The sequence below is a fragment of the Podarcis bocagei genome, assembly GCF_964188305.1.
Source record: "Podarcis bocagei genome assembly, chromosome: 1".
In the NCBI taxonomy this organism is placed as follows: Eukaryota; Metazoa; Chordata; class Lepidosauria; order Squamata; family Lacertidae; genus Podarcis; species Podarcis bocagei.
The window spans coordinates 47,141,354-47,162,971 of NC_138125.1; the positions used below are offsets into that span (position 1 = coordinate 47,141,354).

The 21,618-nt window shown below is 43.2% G+C and overlaps 2 protein-coding genes across 5 annotated transcripts in view; one reads left to right on the top strand and one right to left on the bottom strand.

The window, feature by feature from the left end:
• The window catches only part of HEATR4 (HEAT repeat containing 4), a 39,155-nt gene extending 25,831 nt beyond the window's left edge, over positions 1-13,324 (top strand). For all 4 annotated transcript variants that reach the window (XM_081211635.1, XM_081211637.1, XM_081211636.1 and 1 more), the window contains 5 exons: positions 500-578; positions 3,031-3,202; positions 4,644-4,705; positions 9,436-9,652; positions 13,075-13,324. In XM_081211635.1, coding sequence (XP_081067761.1) covers positions 500-578; positions 3,031-3,202; positions 4,644-4,705; positions 9,436-9,630 — 508 coding nt within the window. In that variant the 3' untranslated portion in view covers positions 9,631-9,652; positions 13,075-13,324. The remainder of the gene's footprint in view (positions 1-499; positions 579-3,030; positions 3,203-4,643; positions 4,706-9,435; positions 9,653-13,074) is intronic.
• On the bottom strand, positions 4,724-6,659 carry RIOX1 (ribosomal oxygenase 1). The gene has a single exon (XM_081211780.1). It carries the CDS (start codon positions 6,527-6,529, stop codon positions 4,763-4,765), a length of 1,767 nt encoding a protein of 588 aa, XP_081067906.1. The 5' UTR covers positions 6,530-6,659; the 3' UTR covers positions 4,724-4,762.
• Positions 13,325-21,618: the final 8,294 nt, after the last annotated feature.

The following is a 21,618-nucleotide window of genomic DNA, read 5'->3' on the forward strand; positions in this document are numbered from 1 at the left end:
ACGAACGGAAGCCAAACACCGGCGGCGGGAGGCCTCATTAGGGAAAGTGCGCACCTCAGTTTAAGAACGCTTTGGTTTAAGAATGGACCTCCAGAACAGATTAAGTTTGTAACCCAAGGTACCACTGTACACTGCTGTAGGGGCAGAAGGGTCTACTTACACTGTTGCAGATATCTCACAGAATAAGGTGCTAGCTGTATGCACATAGGAAATATAGACTGAGAGAAGTTATTGTATTTTATTTATTATGTTTTATTATGATGTTTTTGTATCGGATCAGATTAAGGTCTGTGTTCTTTGGTGTATCTTTTGTTGCTGTAAACTGCCTTATGAATAGAAAGAATATAGAAAGGCAGCACACAAATTAAAAGTGAAATGAAAAAAATGAAAATAGAAGATGGCTAGTGTACTGATTTGACAGAACTCCTTCCTCTGCCAGACTTTCATCTGAGATCTCTGAAGCATGTAAATAACACACCGTCCATTGTTTCCAATTTAGGGAAGTGAGCCGTGCTGTGAAGATTTTCAATTTTGAACAGGAAGAGGAACACGAAACGATTCAGATGATCAAGAATAAGGTGGGAGAAAACTGCAATTAGCAGAAAGAACTAGATTCTTTTTTTTGTAGGAGTAAAGAATTCAGAAATATATTATGAATACTCCCCCTTTCCAAGGATGTTCAATTATAGCTGGATGGGGGGGGGAACCTGCTCCCCTCCCCCTAAAATCAGACTTTTTGCAGTAAACAACAGAGGAAGTCTAAACTTGAGAGACAGCACTTGTGAGTTACCACTTGCTTTGACACATCCTCTTATCTCCCTAAACACAGATCATAATGAACGTTAATTAAATAGCCATTATCATCGAATCTTGCTGCAGACCGATCAGGACAAATGCTCAATAAATAGGTCATCTGGAAGTGCCCTTACTTTCACATAAAATCTTCATGTTCATTCTGGAGGTGGCATGGTCCTGTGAAAACTGGACCACATGGCTTCTTGCACTTAGATCTAGCAGCTTATAGAGCAATTAGCTGTAATGCCCCTTTTTGTCTCTCTACCCTTCTAGGAGGGCTAGTGTGTTAGTTAGTCTAGTCTTACATCCTGGAGGTTAAGGAAACTAGGAATCTTACTGAAGAGTTAAGCTCTGGCTTGTTAGGGCAGTCTTAATGCAACTGTCTAGGCTCTCTGAAGCCCAGTCATACCATTACTAATTTTTCACATCACAACTGGCTCCTACCAGCCCCTGAAAAAGAAGTGGAGGCAATGTACCGTATTTTTCGCACCATAGGATGCACTTTTTCCCTCCTAAAAAGCAAGGGAAAATGTGTGTGCGTCCTATGGAGCGAATGCAGGGGAGGAGGCAGGCGGGAAAAGCCCCCAAGAGCCGCACACAAGCTCCGTGTGCTCTTGCGGGCTTTCCCACAGGAGGGAGAAGGGACTGACTGGCCGCATCAGTCCCTTCTCCCACCTCCCAGGAAAGCCAGGAGAAGCCGTGCAGCCCTTTTAAAGTGTGCGCGGCTTCTGCCGGTTTTGCGGGAGGTGGGGGAATTCCCCCACCTCCCAGAAAAGCCAGGAGAAGCCGCGCAGCCCCTTTAAAGAGCTCACGGCTTCTGCGGGCTTTTGCGAGAGGTGAGGGAATCCCCCCACCTCCCAGGAAAGCCAGGAGAAGCCGTGCAGCCCTTTTAAAGTGTGCGCGGCTTCTGCCGGTTTTGCGGGAGGTGGGGGAATTCCCCCACCTCCCAGAAAAGCCAGGAGAAGCCGCGCAGCCCCTTTAAAGAGCTCACGGCTTCTGCGGGCTTTTGCGAGAGGTGAGGGAATCCCCCCACCTCCCAGGAAAGCCAGGAGAAGCTGTGCAGCCCTTTTAAAGTGCGCGCGGCTTCTGCTGGTTTTGCGGGAGGTGGGGGAATTCCCCCACCTCCCAGAAAAGCCAGGAAAGCCCTGCGCAGCGTCTCCCGGCAAGGAGAGGCTGCGCCGGGCTAAAGGGGAAGGCAAAACAGCGAGCGGGATCCATCCCGCTCGCTGCCTTGCCTTCTTCCATAGCTGCGCGCAACCCCTCCGCAAGGAGACGCTGCGCGGGGCTAAAGGGGAAGGCAAAACAGCGAGCGGGATCCATCCCGCTCGCTGCCTTGCCTTCTTCCATAGCTGCGCGCAACCCCTCCGCAAGGAGACGCTGCGCGGGGCTAAAGGGGAAGGCAAAACAGCGAGCGGGATCCATCCCGCTCGCTGCCTTGCCTTCTTCCATAGCTGCGTGCAACCCCTCCGCAAGGAGACGCTGCGCGGGGCTAAAGGGGAAGGCAAAACAGCGAGCGGGATCCATCCTGCTCGCTGCCTTGCCTTCTTCCATAGCTGCGCGCAACCCCTCCGCAAGGAGACGCTGCACGGGGCTATGGCTTCTTTAGCCCTGCGCAGCGTCTCCCGGCAAGGAGAGGCTGCATGGGGCTAAAGGGGAAGCCAAAATTTGGCTTGTTCCATAGCTGCGCGAAACCCCTCCGGCAGGGAGAGGTTGTGCGCACCCTGTACGCTGCTCTTTGGGGCTGGGGGGGGAAAATATTTTTTTCTTGATTCCCCCCCCCTAAAAACTGGGTGCGCCCTATGGTCCGGTGCGCCCTATGGTGCGAAAAATACGGTATGTCAATATATAAACCAAAGGAATTGTGGAAAGCAGACACAGACATCAGTTATGAAAGTGAGAAACATTTAGCAGTCCTACTCTCCAAATACAGATCTGCCCCACTCTGTCCCTATTTAGGTAAGAGCATATTGTTTCAATCTGGTCAACTAGAATTAAGTTCTGCTGAATGGAGCACCTACTGACAAGTGATCTACCCTTCTACAAGGGCTGGTGCATTAGTTTCACCTTTAGTCTTACACCCCCAAGACTACAGAATTTTAATCTTTGGGCTACTGATCATTGTATTTTTGGTTTTAGTACATTGGATTCAGTTTGTTTCCATTGTGCACCACCTGGACAAGTTTTTACATGACAAGTGGCAAGTAATTTTAATAAAAATAACTATTTCTGACGCAGGTTGCCGCATTAAGCCAAAAAGACTTGGTAATTGAGAAAGTGCTCAAAATTAAGGAGATAACAAAGAATATGTGGCAGGAAGCCCACCGCATCTATCGAGAGAAGGGAGACGTCTTTGCGTACAGTTCAATAAGGGACATCTTCCTTGATGTTGTTCAAGATATTTTCACCGGTAAATCAGGGTGGTGGGGAAAGCAGTTTGGTAGAATGCTCACTTGCTTTTGCATATTTATTTTTTTCTTTTTTCAGAAAGGGTGCTTGGCACAAACTTTAAAGTAGGGGTGGGAAACTGGATCTGGCTGGCAGGCTGATTCCAGTACCGGTTCACCATCCAGAGAACACTCTTGGGAGGGACGGTCCACACAGCTGTCAAGTCACGTGACATATGACGTAAGCAATTCCACTTCAAAGGAAGAATCAGGAGCATTCTCAGTTTAGTTCAAGGCACAGATACAAAAGATTCTTGCCAAAGGTGAGGCTTGTATTCTGCAATGCATTTAAATTCAGCTTTGGATGCAAACCTCATTTTTGGGAGGAATTTAATAAATTGTACATTTTTTTTGTTCCTGCAACTTGCTCTAGGGCTTTATGATGAAGGATGGGTAATAACAACATTTCACAGAAAGTCAAGTGTAGCTGTAGGAGTAGGTCCTATAGATATGAAGTTGTCCACATAAGTGTATGAGGGATTGAAATTTGTCCATTTTGCTAAGGTTGCTTTGATCAGCTTTTTAAAAAATCCAGTATTGATGTACGCATTGTGCTAAAACACTGCTTTTAATTGACAGCTTAGCTTCTATGTGTCATGTTGAAATGCTTATCTACACCAAAACAAAAAAGCATTCACTATCCTTGGTAGGTTTTGTTTTGCTTTACAGAAATAAGTGTTCCATATTCAAACAGTTTAGGATCCTGCACCTGTAAAATATGTAGGATTAGCTTCAATGAATTTATAGAAATGTTGTGTAATTAAACTGTCACCTAGTCATATTTCTGTGTGCACACAGATCAATGGCTACTAGTTGTATTAGATACAGTCACTGTATATTTTAATTTCTAATCAAACACACAATTTAAACATCCCTGTTAGAAATATTGTATTTATTATATTTAAATATTGGATGATCTTATTTTGCCAAAGGAAAAGAAACTTACCGTATTTTTTGCCCTATAGGACGCACTTTTTCCCCTCCAAAAATGAAGGGGAAATCTGGGTGCGTCCTATGGGGCAAATGCAGGCTTTCGCTGAAGCTTGGAGAGCGAGAGGGGTCGGTGCGCACTGACCCCTCTCGCTCTCCAGGCTTCAGGAAGACATCCGCAGCCTAGGCAGCCCTGTGGGAGTTCCCGCAGGGCTGCCCAGGCTGCGGATAGCAGCATGTTTCCCGGAGTGCCGGGCGCGCTGAAAGCAGAGCGCCTGGCGCTTCGGGAACACATCCGCAGCCTAGGCAGCCCTGCGGGGCAAAAGGGAGATGGTGCTTAGCAACATCTGGAGGGTGTCATGTTGGCTGAGTCTGGACCAGATGTACTATGTACACAATTCTGCATTTTAATAGGCAGATAGCATCAATCTGTTTGTAGTTAAACTAACAGGTTTTTTCTCTCTTTCTATTCAGAAAGCTTTCAATGTCCAAGCAGGAAGTTCTCAGAGGTTTGGATTGCTATCTTAAATATTCTAGTAAGTACAATAGAAGAGTATTCTTCCAACACATTTATTTTGATCATACTTAACATGTTATACAGACAACAGAGGGTTCTTAGTAATCAACAATCCCTTCTCAAATAAGACTGTGGCCAAGGCAATTTTGTCATCCAGTGTAGCACAAGGAAGGTCTTCCACACTGACATACTTTGGGTAGGAAGAAAGCAAAAATTCAATACCATCTGCATATTCAGGCTCTATTTCACAGAATTTGGGCTCCTCCTTGTGGTACACCCTTGAATTTTCTGCAGTATAATACAGCAATGTGGCATCTCCTTCATTGCACAATCTGACAATTCCATACTGAAGCAGCCGTACCTGTGTCTTTTTCTTCAACTGGACATCAAGATTTTGGACATTTCCATTTTCCCACCGTGCTGGATGTCCATACACACTCAATGCCTTTTCGCTCTCAGTCAGCACTGGCGGGAGGCAGTCATGAAGAAAAGCCTTGGCTTTTTGATCCACAGCAGCATCAACTGGTGCAAAATCTATTAGTTTGGTTATTAGTGTTCTGATCTTTTGCATAAAGGCATCTCGGCGAGGATCAGCAACATCTGAGTTCAGGACTCCCATGTATTCCAGGTAGTCTGTGGGTAGCCCACGGCGATAGTCCACATCCTCTTCAATGGCCATCTGCAGTGCTGCAGGAAGGAGCTTTTCTAACAGGTCTCCCCAGGAGTTTCGCTGGTATGAAGATACTGTTATATGGAGTGAATGTGCATCTGGGAGACAGTCGCCTTGGTGGATAAACCCCCGGGGGAAATAGAGCAGGTCTCCAGCTTCTAATACAGTCTCCAGAATGGGTTCTCCAATCTCCTCCTGGCTAAAGTTGCTACTCGAAAACTGAGGCAACACCTCCGCCTCTTTCCTCGGGCTGTAAACCCTCCAATGCTTCTTTCCTTCCAGCTGGATCACAAAGGCTTCAATGTCATCATAGTGAGGAGCAAAGCCCTGTGTACCAGCAGGGGTCAAGTAAGTGTTTGCTCCCACCATGCTGTTGAACTGCTCCTGGAGGATGGAGAGGAACTGCCAGAGGGTGAAAGAAAAAGCCTGGGGGTTTAGCATCCTGAGGGAACAGCCATTCCTGTAGAAATCCCACACCACAGCCGGCAGCGCCCTGCCCTCAGGATTGTGTGTCTCCCTCTTCCCATCTTCGTAGCTGGTCACGTCCAAGTTGACGCCGAACCGAACATCGCTGTCACGCAAGATGGCATCAAACTCTGCTGTAGAGAAGAGGCCCTGGTAATAACCTGGATTGTGCCTCTGGAGCAAGAGAGGTTTCTTCTCCCAGTACCGGTCAAAGAAGTGACGAAGCGAAGTGGGAGCGATGAGCCACTCGAAGAGTTTGGCGGCTCGCTGCCGGCTATGCTGAACTTGCCCCAGCTCTTGAAGGCGGCGCTGGAGTGGGCAGCCCATAAAAGGACGCTGTGGGGAAGGCGCCTTCTTCTCCTTATGGGGCACCGGAGCAGGGCTTTCTCCGCTTGCCAGGCCGCGCTCACGCTTGGAGGCCGCCGCATCCCTGGAGTTCGCATTCATTCTCCGTCTCTTCGCAAGTTTCACGGCCGCATCCGGGACGGGGCGAGCATCCCTGGGCGGCTCCCCGTTCGCGGCCCCTGGTGCCTCCGCGCAGTCCTCGGCGGCCACCGCCCTCTTAGAGGGCCGCTTCTTGGCCTTGTGGCGCCTCAGCGAGACGGACAGCCCGTGCCTCGGGCGCTGCCGCAGCTCCCGGTCCCCGAGTTGCACGGCGGAGCGGTAGGCCGAGAGCGCGGACACGCGTGGCGGGTGAAGCAGCTCCATGCCTGAACCCGGGATGGGGAAGTGCCGGCCAACACGTGCCGACGGCTTCCGGCTTAGGAGCGAGGCTTTTCGACCTCTCCTTCCGGTGCCGCTTCGTACGTAGCTCCGCCCTGGGATTCCCGCACGGCCAACGAGCGACGGGTCAGAGAGACTCAGTGAGAGAAAGCGCCGCTCTAGCCCTAGTGGGCTTTTCCGGTCTGAAACGGAAGTTGGGTCCTTGTTCTCTAACAAGTATCTAGGATATTATAGAGAAAGGAAGGGATGGAATGGTTTTACGTTCTAGTCTAAATCGTATTCTTATTGTTATTCTTATTGTTATTCTTATATTTATCCTCTGCCTTTGACCCTAACAGGGACTCAGGACAACTCGCCCATAAAATAAGAACACCTAAAAACATAGGGGGGAAACAATTGTTAAAAACAATTGAACGTTAATAGAATTAAAAATCTAAAAGCTCTATTAAAAACATAACATACAATCGCAATAAAGCAGCAGGGCACCACGGGATCCAATAATGTATCATCACACACGCACCCCCGATTTGAAATTTAGGCTGTGCGCGACTCTTAACTTTTTGCAAAGATACCACGGTGGAGCAGGTTGCTACTCCTGCATCGTAAATCAGATTTAAAGGTAAAGGACCCCTGACAGTTAAGTCCAGTCGCAGACGACACTCGGGTTGCGGCGTTCATCTCGCTTTACAGGCCGAGGCTTGGGAGTAATTATTTTGAATTCAAGCTAACTTACTTTCGGGCAAACACCCATAGGCTGGAGCTCACCTCAGCATGCCTTACTCTTGAGTAACTATGTTTAGTGCATTAGGTCGGAATTCTAAACCCATATTTATTTACTTGGAGATAAATCCTATTAGTCAAAAGAGGTTCAGTTTGGGCTTCAAGCCACATAGGTGTCTCAAGATGCTGTTTTGCCATATTAACAAATTATATACAGCCAGATTTAACATAGATAATGGCAATGACATAAAAGTAAATACAGCTGCTCAACAAATAATAAATGCTAATGCTATTTAAAATGTATCCAGTGAAATATCTACAGCAAAATTATTTAATTATATGATAATAGCAGAATAAACAGTCACTCTTATATGAAAAAGTAATTCCCATGAGGTGTTTGAGGCTTCCCTAGATTGCAGACACAGACCTCAGAAGGACAGGCACTTACCAACAAATAATTTAAGCCACTATAAATACATTTTAGCTATGTGCAGTTATTCAGAAGTAAATTCTGTGTTTGTAAGCATGCACAGGATTCCTGTCTAAATCACCAACTTGTGCAGTTTGAGCTATTCAATGCAAGTAGCTCAGTTTGTGACTTTTACTGGAATCCTAAACATATTTACTAAAGTAGGTCCTTTAGGGGCAAGTAGGACATGCCAAGTATCATGTTGCGCAGCCTTTTGCATTTATAGGGTTAGGAGAAATCAATCGAAAGTTTGTTTTTCATGTAATGTGAATTGCATTGCTAATATGTGCATATTACTGATACTGATTTTAAAAACAGCAATATTTGTTGTTGTTTAGTCGTTTAGTCCTGTCCGACTCTTCGTGACCCCATGGACCAGAGCACACCAGGCACTCCTGTCTTCCACTGCCTCCAGCAGTTTGGTCAGACTCATGTTTGTAGCTTCGAGAACACCGTCCAACCATCTCGTCCTCTGTCGTCCCCTTCTCCTCGATCTTTCCCAACATCAGGGTCTTTTCCAGGGAGTCTTCTCTTCTCATGAGGTGGCCAAAGTATTGGAGCCTCAGCTTCACGATCTGTCCTTCCAGTGAGCACTCAGGGCTGATTTCCTGAAGAATGGATAGGTTTGATCTTCTTGCAGTCCATGGGACTCTCAAGAGTCTCCTTCAGCACCATAATTCAAAAGCATCAATTCTTTGGCGATCAGCCTTCTTTATGGTCCAGCTCTCACTTCCATACATCACTACTGGGAAAACCATGGCTTTAACTATACGGACCTTTGCTGGTAAGGTGATGTCTCTGCTTTTTAAGATGCTGTCTAGGTTTGCCATCGCCTTTCTCCCAAGGAGCAGGCGTCTTTTAATTTTGTGGCTGCTGTCCCCATCTGCAGTGATCATGGAGCCCAAGAAAGTAAAATCTCTCACTGCCTCCATTTCTTCCCCTTCTATTTGCCAGGAGGTGATGGGACCAGTGGCCATGATCTTCGTTTTTTTGATGTTGAGCTTCAGACCATATTTTGCGCTCTCCTCTTTCACCCTCATTAAAAGGTTCTTTAATTCCTCCTCACTTTCTGCCATCAAGGTTGTGTCATCTGCATATCTGAGGTTGTTGATATTTCTTCCGGCGATCTTAATTCCGGCTTGGGATTCATCCAGCCCAGCCTTTCACATGATGAATTCTGCATATAAGTTAAATAAGCAGGGAGACAATATACAGCCTTGCCGTACTCATTTCCCAATTTTGAACCAATCAGTTGTTCCATATCCAGTTCTAACTGTAGCTTCTTGTCCCACATAAGAGATTTCTCAGGAGACAGATGAGGTGATCAGGAACTCCCATTTCTTTAAGAACTTGCCATAGTTTGCTGTGGTCGACACAGTCAAAGGCATAGTCAATGAAGCAGAAGTAGATGTCTTTCTGGAACTCTCTAGCTTTCTCCATAATCCAGCGCATGTTTGCAATTTGGTCTCTGGTTCCTCTGCCCCTTTGAAATCCAGCTTGCACTTCTGGGAGTTCTAACAGCAATATTAGATGTTATTATATATGCATACATTACATAATATATGTAAAAATTGACAGCAAATATTAAAAATGAACAAGTTATGCCTTTCTCTAGTTTAATTTTTATTTGCAAAGAAAGAGATAAGATGAATCTGTATATGGCTTTGCAAAGTCAAATCTTATTTTGCTACTTGTATTTCAGCCTTGGTTGGGAATCCCTCCAACCCCATGGACACAAAGAGCCTTCTTAGAAGCACTGAAAATACGCAATGCTGAGAAGGCAGAATGTGCCAAGAAACCAAAAGCACCCACAGAGAAGCGGAAAAAATCCAGCGTCAAGAAAACAAAAACAAAAAAACCTGCTCAGAGTCCATTTACTAGTCAGCCACTCAGCTGACTCTTCTACTGTGGGAAACAAGGTACAAAAGTCATGTACAGAAAATAGCTTTTCAGATACTTGGAAGCAGAATAATCATAATACAGTTGTTAATTGGTGTATGTGTTCCACTATGGTCTCTAGTCAAACCAGCTCTGCAGGATTTTGAATCATTGAGCTTACTTCTGCATCTAGTTTCAGCTATCTCAGGGTGTGTTTCCAGCATTGCTGGTATTGCCACACATCTATTACATTACTGGTAATACTTCTGCATTAGATGGGTACAATATATTTCTTCACTAAGGAGCTGGGGGTGGGATTAAAAAAACCAACCTAAAGTTTTATAGTGTATTTATTGCATGAACTACAGCACATGTCCACATGTGCTCATGTGGCCCTTTAGAAATAAAAATAAATGGGCAAAGTTACCACACCCTATGCGCAATGCCCACATTTTTTCCTTTTTAAAAGGAGAGAAGGGCAGAAGTTGCTAGCAACTTGGGTCAGTTTTACCACTCTGTTCACTAAAACCAAGGCAAGGGCAAGTGTTTACCAGGCTACCTGTTTCCTGCATACTAGTGGGAGTTTCCCCTCAGTTTAATTCTATTTGCATAATTACCAAGTTTTTGATGCTGGATGAGAGGTACTTAAGCATGTAATTCTACGCACACTTTTACAAATGGGACACTAGAGAATTATTGGAAATTGCAGTCAAACATAACTAGCAAGCATAGAGCTAGTGGCAAGCATAGGGTTATTTACTGCATGAAGGGATTTAGGAAAATAGAGCTGTGTTCCTAGACTCAGCTAGGTCACTCCACCTCTCTGGAGAGGGAGGAAGTGAGGCTTTCTACTTCTCTCTCTCTCTCTCTCTCTCTCTCTCTCTCTCTCTCTCTCTCTGCACCATGTAACCAACAAAGGAGGATGTGTGTAAGCTTGCTCTCAAGCTTAGAGCATGTGTTTGAAACTACTAGCTGTATTTTCTACCCAATAATATTTTGCCTGTGTCCTCCTTGCAACTACATGGAGCAATGCATGTACCAGACCTTTGAATCTGTAAGTAAAGCATTTAAAACTTACTTAGCAGTGTGTGGTCTGTTCTTTGCAAAAGAGGTAGAAAGAGTGGGAGAATTGTAAATGAGATAAGAGGAGTCTAACAACCTATGTTCCTAATGCTACACTGCTGCTTGACTTTTGTGCTTTAAACTCTCTTGGGGCTTTCTGTGTGCTTTTTGAATCTAGGCACCCAGCTGATTCTTTTGTTGTTCACCCACACATGTGGGTCCACAGGGATTCATATATTTAATTCCCCAGGAAGAATAAGGCCCATTGATTTCAATGAAGCTCACATCTGAGTACAAATGCTTAGGGATGTGCTGTAAGTCACTTCCAGTGCTCCATTGAAATGCAGTCCATCTACATTTAAAGCCCCATGGCAATTATTAGTCTTAAGGTGCATTTTCAGTTTCACGTTTCAGAAATGACATGGACTAAATTGATCCATATTGCAACTCAGCATGAAAATAGAAGGAAGACATAATAGGTTCAATCATATGCAATATTGATACTTCTTTTATGAGGTGAATGATCCAATATGAACAAGAGCCAGTGAATGTGCAGGGAGACAATTAATATGCTGCACTTTCTGTTAGCAGTGAGGGAAGAACTACATTCAAATGGGGTCAGAAGAATTTATTTGAGTCAGTCTAGATTTTGGGTCTGTTTCATATGCACTTTCATTAGAAAAGAGTACAAATACTTACTTCTGGCTGTTCTGAATTGTCTAGCTCAGAGTAAATCCATTGAAAGTAAATATAGTCATACCTTAGATCCTGAACGCCTTGCAAGTTGAACATTTTGGCTCCCAAACACTGCAAACAGGGAAGCAAGTGTTCCGGTTTGCGAACGTTCTTTGGAACCTGAACATCTGACATGGGTTCCAATTGGCTGCAGGAGCTTCCTGCAGCCAATTGGAAGCTGTGACTTGGTTTCTGAACTTTTTGGAAGTTGAACGCACTTCCAGAATGGATTCCATTCAACTTTCGAGGTACAACTGTAGCTTATTTCAGTAGCTCTAATCTGAACATGACCAACATTGGTTATCACTCTTAGTATCAGTTTTAGATTAAAATACATACACATAAATATGAATAAAATATTTCTGTACAATATCCCCATTTGTATTATTGGAATCAGGGCTTCACGGATTTACTTTTTGTATCGTGATGTAACCTGAACCATTCTTTACTTAAGACCATGAAATTGCTGTCATTGTTGATTCAAATGTCAACTGTGCCAGCTTTAGAACTAAATACATAGTTTTAAAAAAATGTTTTGGCCTGAAAAACAGGATATTAGGGTAATAGAAAAACCAGAGTAAAAGAAACTTTATTGTTCACCTTGGACACTTTACTGGATGATCAAACATCCAGTCAGAGAGATATTTTCTGCATAGCATCTCATTTCAAAAACAAAGGTGACCTTGGAGGAGCTTACCGGTCAATCCTATGCAGAGAAGGTATGGTGTTTGGTTAAAATAAGTTTAGGCATGCTGAACAGTGTAAAATCAGGATGGATAGCATCCATCACTGCCTCTAAAAAAGGAATTGTTATTAAAATTTCTATACTGCCCTTCAGCCAAGGGTCACACGGTGGTTTACAATATAAAAACACAAAAATGCATAACATAGTAACAAATGAAACAATATCCCCCACATTGTTTATTAAATTTCAAGGGATCATATTATTGTAAACCATGCTGGGAGTCTTTTCTAGCTTAAAAATGATAAAAATATTTTAACTAACTACCGGTAACTAACTAAATCCCTTTCTACCTTTCCTACAGAAATTCTTAACGGTCACTTCAGTTCTTCCTGTCTTTTCATGCAACCCCTTTTCATATTAGTCATGGGTATTAAGAAAATGACTTCTAGAGTATGGTCCTGTTGTCAAGCTGGATTTATTGTTTTACATCACACAGTGTGGTTTTATGGCTCTTGGTAGATACTATCAAGTGGTAGAAATCCCATAAATAAAATAAAAACAGTGGATTCATATTATCGTTTTCCTGCAGTGAAGTGATTTTTCCTATTTCTTTTTTTCTTGCAAAGAGACTTTATAGTGAGAACTGAACAGAACTACCTAAGATGAAAAACAAACAAACAAACAAACAAACAAACAAACAAACAAACTGTAGTATGAAACCAGTTTTGGCCTCACCGGGTACAGCTGAATAAGCTCAGCTAAACAACACTATTAAGCCTAAGAAAACAAAGCATCAGGAATATACTATTAGCATCGTATAGGAGACTTGGCAGTTTTAGAGAAAGTGTCTGCAGTGTTCAGTGGCATTTATTCACTGACAACAATAAGGTCTGGCACAAGTGCTTTGCCTTAAGTCTCTAGAAACCTTGCTATTGCTCTCTTCATATGTCCTAAGCGTCACACTGTTTATTTTGTCTCCAGATGCAGAGGGACATTACTGTACATCTCTGTCATTCTCAAATACTTCGGGACCTTCATCTGATTGACTAGCAGAAGTGCACTCTTGAAGAAAATAAATGGATCAGAGGGATGGCTAGATAAAGTTACAACAAGAATATATTTGTTAATGAACTTCTATGCTTTTTTAAGTTGTAGTAATTTACTGGATTTGATTTTTTACACCTGTGCAACAGTATTCTTCAATTAAATTAAAAGTTAAAATGAAAGCAAATATTTTTGTGCACCATGGTTCCCTGCCTTCACCCTTCCATTACTCCCCTTCTTGAATGAATAATCTGCACAAGTGTGGGTGTTACTGAATGGAATTATCAGACCATCAGATGAATGCAGCGGTTAGGTAATAATATTGTTGCATGCCACCCCAGTCTCCGAGCAGTTCAAGATTCCAGGGGTTCCAGGTGCTTGCCCAGGATTTGGTTTCCTTGAAATGAGGGGCTGTGGTGTCTTTATGATAGATGGTTTATTTACACATACAACCTGAGCCTATGATTAAGGGGCTCACAGCATTAACAACCCAGAAAGTCTTGCTTCTCCCAAAGTCACAACATTGGATTCAAGCAGAAATCAGGCATAGCTCCCGCTCTCAGGCTTCTTCCTGCTGTCTGCTTCTAGCCCAGCTCTTGCACACAACCAATCTTCCTTTGTTCTTCTCACTACCATTCAGGTGACAGAGGGAGCCCAACCATTTGCCCTCTGAAACAGAGCAGCTTCCTTTCTTATTCTAATACTTAGGGCACATTAACTCACCAAGAAACTTGCATGGCTCCTTCAATGGAACCCCCAAATTCACAGCGATATATTAAACATTGCTCAGCACTTAATATAGAAAAGCAACATAACATATGTAAGTAGCATGCTTTGCATAGAGTCATGCAACCAGAACCTGCAACAGCATGCGGGAATTGTTCAGTAGGAATTTTGAGCATCCAGGAAATTTTACTACTATATAGTGCTGGGACAACATAAAAGTAATGCAAGATGGTTAATCTTCAGGAAGGTAGAAGCAGAATTGTTATTATTTATTAAAACTATTAGTCACTTTTTTGCCACAGCAACTCAAAGCAACTTACAATGTTTTAGGCAATAAACAAACACGTTAAAACAAAACAAAAATGGTGGGAAATTTTCTGACAGCACATCATTCACCAGGAAGCTCCCCTTGGTTAATCTGCTCCACAGAACTACTTAAGATAGGGTATTTGGATTTGAGTCAATACAAGTCACTCAGACCAGACTCATGTGGGGTTAGGAGTGCCTAAGCCCCTTGATTTTAATTGGCTTGGGGGCATCTAATTCTGCATAGGATCAGGCTGTATATTGGCTTAAATCTATGTACTTTGTGCTTAGCTGATTTGTGCTTTATCTTGTACACAGGGCATCTGCTACCATATCACTTTCCTGGAAGCATTGTTGCTGTCAAAACACATGCTGGAGTTATCTAAACAGAAACATTAATTCCATGTAGGGACACCACAGCCATTATGCCGGTTGTTATACCACTAAGTGAGTTGAAAGCAGACAAAGATCCTAAGCGTAGGGGCATATGTGAACAAGTTTTTTCATTGCTCATCACAGTTGTGACAGACACCACTGTAGAAATGGCTTGTTCCAGTAGGTGGTAGTATGGTACAGAAAAACATTTTACTTTAGATGGTCTAACTTTCCCAACATGCAATAATGGGGAGCTGGATATTTTGCCTGTACCATTTCGCTGTTTGATAAATGTAAGCACTCTATCCCCAAACCAGCACAAGTGTGTGTGTGTGTGTGTGTGTGTGTATGTGAGAGAGAGAGAGAGAAAAAAAGATAAGTCTTACATGTGCACCTCAGGGATAAACAACTAAGAGCTTAGCGGAAAGCTATTTCAAAATATTTGAGAAATGAGACTTTTTAGAAAAATGTGTCTTTTCCAAATACACATATTTTTGCACATGTGAATGCATGCATCAATACATGTGCATCATGTATATCTCATTCTTCTGTATTTGCTTTTTTCCAGGGGCTAGTTATTCAGCTGGGTGCAGCACTTGGGTCTGTTCCTGAGGTGCCCACACTCTTTTATACTCAGAAAGCCCTTCCTAGCAGTGAAGGATTGAGGTCTCTCTAGTAGCCAGAAAGGCTTCTGCTCCTTCATTCTAGAACTCCATCTGTCTATCAACCTCTCAATGTCATGTAAGAGATGCACCTTTGCCCCTCTATAAATCCCATTCGGAAGTTGCGATAATTGAGCTCCACATATCTCCGCTGCAGTGGCGAGGATTTTGTTGTGCACAGGCTCTCTGATATCCAAGCTTAGCATTTCTCTTTCTGGGGAAATTAGGTTCAGCTTGCTGTTATCAGGAGGGGAAACAAGAGCTTCCTATCTATTTGGGATATTGTGTTGCCAGAAGCAGTTTGTGAATCAGCCTTCATTTAAAGCAGATGCCTACCCCCAGTGAGTCTCTTGCGAGGCCTACAGCCTTCCTCTTCCTTTCCAGTGTATCTACTTGCCATTATAAAAGGTAGAGAAATGATACTTTCTCTTATTCTACACAACATTCAGCAGGGAAGGGAAATCATTCACTGGGGACTTTTGCAGCTTGGGAGTTCTCTGGCCCTGGGTCTTGTACTTATTATATTATATTATGGTCTGGAAGCACATCAGGCAATCACCCCAAAGCAAGGAGGTCAGCCAGGACTTCTATGGCAGAAGCTTTGCCTCTGTCCAAACATATGGCATGTTTTAAAGCAGGGAGGCTTTTCCACTTTCCGCTACAAAGAAAGGGTCATCCAGCATAAACAGAGTTTAAGACAGCTGGGATCCTTGCAAAGTGTAGGTGTGTATCAAGACACTCTGACTGACACGAGTATCTGAGTAAACCAAGTACATAGGGTGGGATAGGGGAGAGAGGGACAGGCAGCCATATTTTTATTATTATTATTATTATTATTATTATTATTATTATTATTATTATTATTACCCTGACTACCTGGCTGAGTTTCCCCAGCCACTCTGGGCAGCTCCCAACAGAATATTAAAAACACGATAAAACATCAAACATTAAGGACTTCACTAAACAGAGCTGCCTTCAGATGTCTTTTAAAAGTAAGATAGTTGCTTATTTCCTTGACATCTGATGGGAGGGTGTTCCACAGGGCAGACGCTCCTACCAAGAAGGCCCTCTGCCTGGTTCCCTGTAACCTCACATCTCGCAGTGAGGGAACTGCCAGAAGGCCCTCGGAGCTGGATCTCAGTGTCCGGGCTGAACATGGGGATGGAGAAGCTCCTTCAGAGATACTGGGCTGAGGCTGTTTAGTGCTTTAAAGGTCAGCCTAGGGGACATCACATAGGTGGGCTGGGATAGTGATGCAGAAGACCAGACTGCTCTCCTTAGTCCAGCACAGAGAGACACACAGTGGAGAAATCCAGAGGTCAATGTAGGGCTCCAGACTAGAGTTAGGATGCCAAATCATACCTTCTGCACCCAACTAAAAAATGAGTTGCTCCCCTGTAACTCGAGCAAAGCTCAATATCTTATAGTTTCAGTATATGGCAGTGGGGGGCTGCGGCCCTCTAGATGTTGCTAGTCTACCATTATCCCTAACCACAGGCCATGTTGGCTGGGGCTTATGGAGTCCAATCACATTTAGAAGCCTGCAGGTTCTTCACCCATGTCATAGCGGTTCATGTAGTGAAATGTATGGAGACCATGCAAGTGCTGACAATTTTTCTACTGTACAGAACTGAATCCTAGAGCAGAGAACAGATTAATCTACATCACATTCTTTGAAGTCTGGGACAAAAGTAAGAACGTAAGAGGAGCCTGTTGGATCAGGCCAATGGTCTATCTAATCCAGCATCACAGTGGCCAACCAGATGCCTGTGGAAAGTAATATGTCCTATTGGGTCCATAAGAGGAGATTCTCTGCTTAGGAAAGCTACAAATCGCCTTGGAAGAAGGATGTTAGATTGCGGTGTAAAATAAATAGAAAAAAATATTCAGAGTGTCAGTTATGATTCATCTAGAAGCTTTCCTGGGCCTTTTAAAAAGTCTATAAAACTCATAAATAAAATAAGATGCCGAACAGAGTAATGTAGCTTCAATTGTTTTAATAATCAATCAATTGAAACAGTACATAATTGTTGCAATTGTTCCTTTTTTTCTGGCACTGGTCGCACATGCCTATTTTAGAAACTGCCTAGTGAGAGCAAAGAGTAACTCTGCTCAGATCTTTACAAGTATGTAAGCCAGCAGTGTGTGTTTTTCTGGGGGGTACGCAGGGGTACGCATACCCCCTAAAATTTTGCGAATCTTTGTACTTTTCTCCATTTACTGTATTTATTTTTCCCAATTTGAACTACAAAATGGGGATTTTCTTGAGTCAAAATGAGAGTACCCCTAAACATTTTTTTAAGGGGAAAAAAGCACTAGTGAGCAGCATTGCCAAAAGCCACACACACTGTATACAAAAGGGGATTTAAAAGTACATTGAGAAAGTTATTCTTAAAAAGTTGCAAGTCCTTTCTGAAAATGGTAAGAAGATATGCTTCAAAACCGGTTAAGAGTTTTCTCCAGCACAGGACAGTTCCCACCCCAAAAGCTGAGGCTGAGCTAGTTTCAGGCACTTGGATGGACCTTGCTCTTAAAAGAAGCAAAAAGAAGTCAGCGCTATCAGTAGTAGTTAGCCATCTCCAATAGAAACTGGCATATCTTCCAATAGCTGTCAAACGAAATTAGGTACTGCAAATCTGTTTTTACATTTTGAAAAAGAGTAGACTTCCATAGCAAGGCAGAATGCAAATGGCAAGCAGAAACTACCATAGGAGCTGGTGGATGAAATTCCTTACTGAATGATTTTATACCACCCTCTTTTGCTAAAACAAAAACAAAACAAAAAACAAAGCAGATTACAACCCAAACTAAAAAAATTCAAATTAGAGCAGTAAAAATAAAATTACAACAATAAAACAGTACAATATAATTAAACGGTAAAGAAAAATGCAGGTTAAAGCAGCAAAAAAAAGCAATCATACAATGGAATAAAAGTACCCAGCACAACCTCCGATTCTTGGAATTATTGTTATCATTATCATCATACATGTGAGTGTATATATATATACACCAGTAAATGGGTTAGAGATCTGGATGTGTGAAAACAGTACCTAAAAAAACCCCGTGTTTGCTTAAGAGCTGCCACAATCCAACCCTGATTTGTCACTTCTTTTTAACTTTCCCCCACTTTATTAGCAACTCTGAGTCCTGCCTTGTCACTTTTGCTGTGCTGCCAACAGCAACATCCTATTATGGGAGAAGAACATTTCCAGGCTTGTTCTTGCAGGCTTCCCAAAAAAGAAGGCCTTGACAAAGCCTCTCCGTTTGGCCCGGTGGCATTCAGTATATCACTAGTGTAAAGACACTGGGCAGGATTGTGAAATCTGTTCTCCATTGTGTTGGCTGTAACATCCACCGCTAGATAGCAAGACTGAGAGCTTGTTCAAAATACTGTTTCTCAAGAGCTCGCTGCTCCCCTGCTCCCCCGCCCTTCCTCCATCAGTATGAATGCACTCACTCACTCACTCAATGAAGCATCTCTTATCTGAGATCTTGGCTTCCCTCCAACTGCAGCTTGCTGGCTCTCTCTCTCTCCAGGATTTTCCCATTCTCTGTTGGTTTGTGATCCTTAATCCCGGTTTTCGTGCACACAGGGTTCCACTGAGAAAATGAGCTTTATCTAAATTTGGCCAGTCTAATTGAAATAGATTAATAACATCAGTATGTTAAAAAAAACCAACAAGCCCCAAAACCCAAAGCCACTGTGAAATAGACTCAGTGGAAACTGAGAAATAGGCTGAAAAAAGACTCACTGTGCTGTTCAGATACAGAAAAAAATTGGGCACATAGAGTGATAACCAGCTACGCTGCTGCACCCTGTTCGCAGGGGACTCCTGTAGGCTCCCCACTCCCCTGTATTAATCGTTAGCTTTATTAAGCCTCATTTGATGCTCACAAAACACGGCATGCAAGGATCGCTCACTTGGTGATATTGAAAAGATGCTATCTGTAGTGTCTCAATAGCCAGTGACTACACAACAAAGCTTCAGACTCCAAGACTCCAAGCGTCTTACTTTTCAAGGGAGAGGGAGGGGGAGAGAGGGAAGCATGTGTAAGGGGGGAAATTCAGATAATAAAACGAACAAGGAGAGAAACTGGATGAAGTCACTGCACTATAGAATTACCATGAGGAAGCACAACAGAGGCAGTATGCACAAATGGACTTAATTCACTCGGATCCTGCCTGCACCGTGAACAAGGGCCTTGATAGCTGAATGTGTGTCAGGAACTTCCCTACGGAAAAATAAGACCTGTGCAGCCAGGGTGTGATCTTCATTCGCACGACAACATGTGCAGTTTCCCTATGCGCTCACATCTTGCTGCTTTTAAAGCCTTATTTCATGGCATTTGGGTTTAGTGGTACTCAACAGACTGACCTGACCCTGAAAGGGCATCCAAATTATGGCAGATTTTATCCTCAAAAATGTCTTGCAAACATTTCACAGTGCGCTCACTGAGATCCACAGATGGGCCAGACTGCAAGAGACCCCAGACCACTGAGAAAATCTCTCTCAGATGACACTGTGAGGATCCAAGGATGGAGAATTCCTTCTGCACTGCCATACCGCCTCCGAGTAAACCGGACATTAGCTCTTATGAGTGTTGAATTCATTACACATGTTTGTGGATAAACCTAACGAGAAGCCAGGACTAAACCACTGAGTCATAATCTCTGCCACTGTTATAGAGTTTTTGTTTCTGCTGTCAGTCCTTGGCTTTCCCATAAGGTAAAGGTAAAGGTAAAGGTACCCCTGCCCGAACGGGCCAGTCTTGACAGACTCTGGGGTTTGTGCGCCCATCTCACATCTATTGGCCGGGGGCCAGCGCTGTCCGGAGACACTTCCGGGTCACGTGGCCAGCGTGACAAAGCTGCATCTGGCGAGCCAGCGCAGCACACGGAACGCCGTTTACCTTCCCGCTGGTAAGCGGTACCTATTTATCTACTTGCACCCGGGGGTGCTTTCGAACTGCTAGGTTGGCAGGCGCTGGGACCGAGCAGCGGGAGCGCACCCCGCCGCGGGGATTCGAACTGCCGACCTTTCGATCGGCAAGCCCTAGGCGCTGAGGCTTTAACCCACAGCGCCAAAATCGTCTAAATAAATATTTCTTAGCACTCTTTGGCTGTCACACAAATTGGAAGTCAGAGTTGATGTTAATTTCCTTTGTATTCCAACAGGAACACTGCTTCTATTATTTCCTCCTATTTGTCCCCAATAAAAGCAAATTAGTCTAGGAAACTGTGACATCTGAAAAGAGAATTTATAAATTACTGTGTGAATAGATTTAAATAGCCGAGGAACACATTTCAAAAATGTGAGAATAACCGCAATCTATACTGCTTGACTAACTTCATTCTATGTAGCAATTAGCTGACATAGCAATCACAAATGAATTTGTAATGATAACTCCAACTCACAGCTACAGCTACTGTGAAAGTCTGAGGTCATTTCATGATGCAAGATGACGTCTGTTCTTTTGGAATGAAGGTTTAAAGCTCAGTGCCTTATCTGAAGTTCTTTGTCAGCAATACTGAGATCGGAAATGCCCTTCAATAAATTGGATAAAACTGAACCAAATCCTTAACAAAAGAATATCATGTTGGAGCTATCCTTTAATTTGTAATTGAAAAATTATTCTAAGAGTATTCCAGTTGTCTTAATATAATGATCACAGTCCACTACAGAGTTAATTATGCTTATGGCAACTGATTTTAAAGGGGCTTTTGGACTGTGGTCATGTGTGTGCAGTCTAAATGCAAAAGAACATGGAGCTGCATGTAAAAGATAAAACTAATTATGCTTTCCCTTCTCTTCCCATTTTTAACACTTCAAAATAATATTTCTGTTTAATGCATTATCACTAAAAAGAAAACATTCTGTTCTCATGTCTGTTATTGACTTTATATAAAAGCAATTTTATACAAGCCTTATACACACTTGGTAGTCTGGTTCACACTTAACACTAAGCAATAGTTTGTTTAACAAACCATGAATTAACTACAGATTATCCCATGGGCAAGCAAGCCATGACTTGTTTCATGGGCATCCACAGATTTTTCTGGGGTGGGGGGGAATAAATGCTCCAAATAAGCAAACATACATACATAACTAGCATCAGAGAACAGGGGCTACCATTTCTGGTAGATCAGATCCTTTAACATACCTTTCAAACAGTCCTGGGCTGGACAGACAGAAAAGTTTCTCAGTTTTAAACTACACCGAGCAATGTGTTTTAATATCAACTTGTAATTCTGAACAATAACAAAGCTAGCTCCAATAATTCATATCTTATCCCTATGCCTGTGGGGCATTTTCCCCTTGCCCCACTTGCTCCTCTTCAGAGTTTTCAAGGAGATTAATAGCAGTGGGAGGATCCCACTGCAATTTTGTAGAAGAGGTGGAGGTGGTTGTGG

Excerpts from the sequence above, each read along its gene's own strand:
- RIOX1 (XM_081211780.1), bottom strand. The coding sequence starts at position 6,529 with ATGGAGCTGCTTCACCCGCCACGCGTGTCCGCGCTCTCGGCCTACCGC.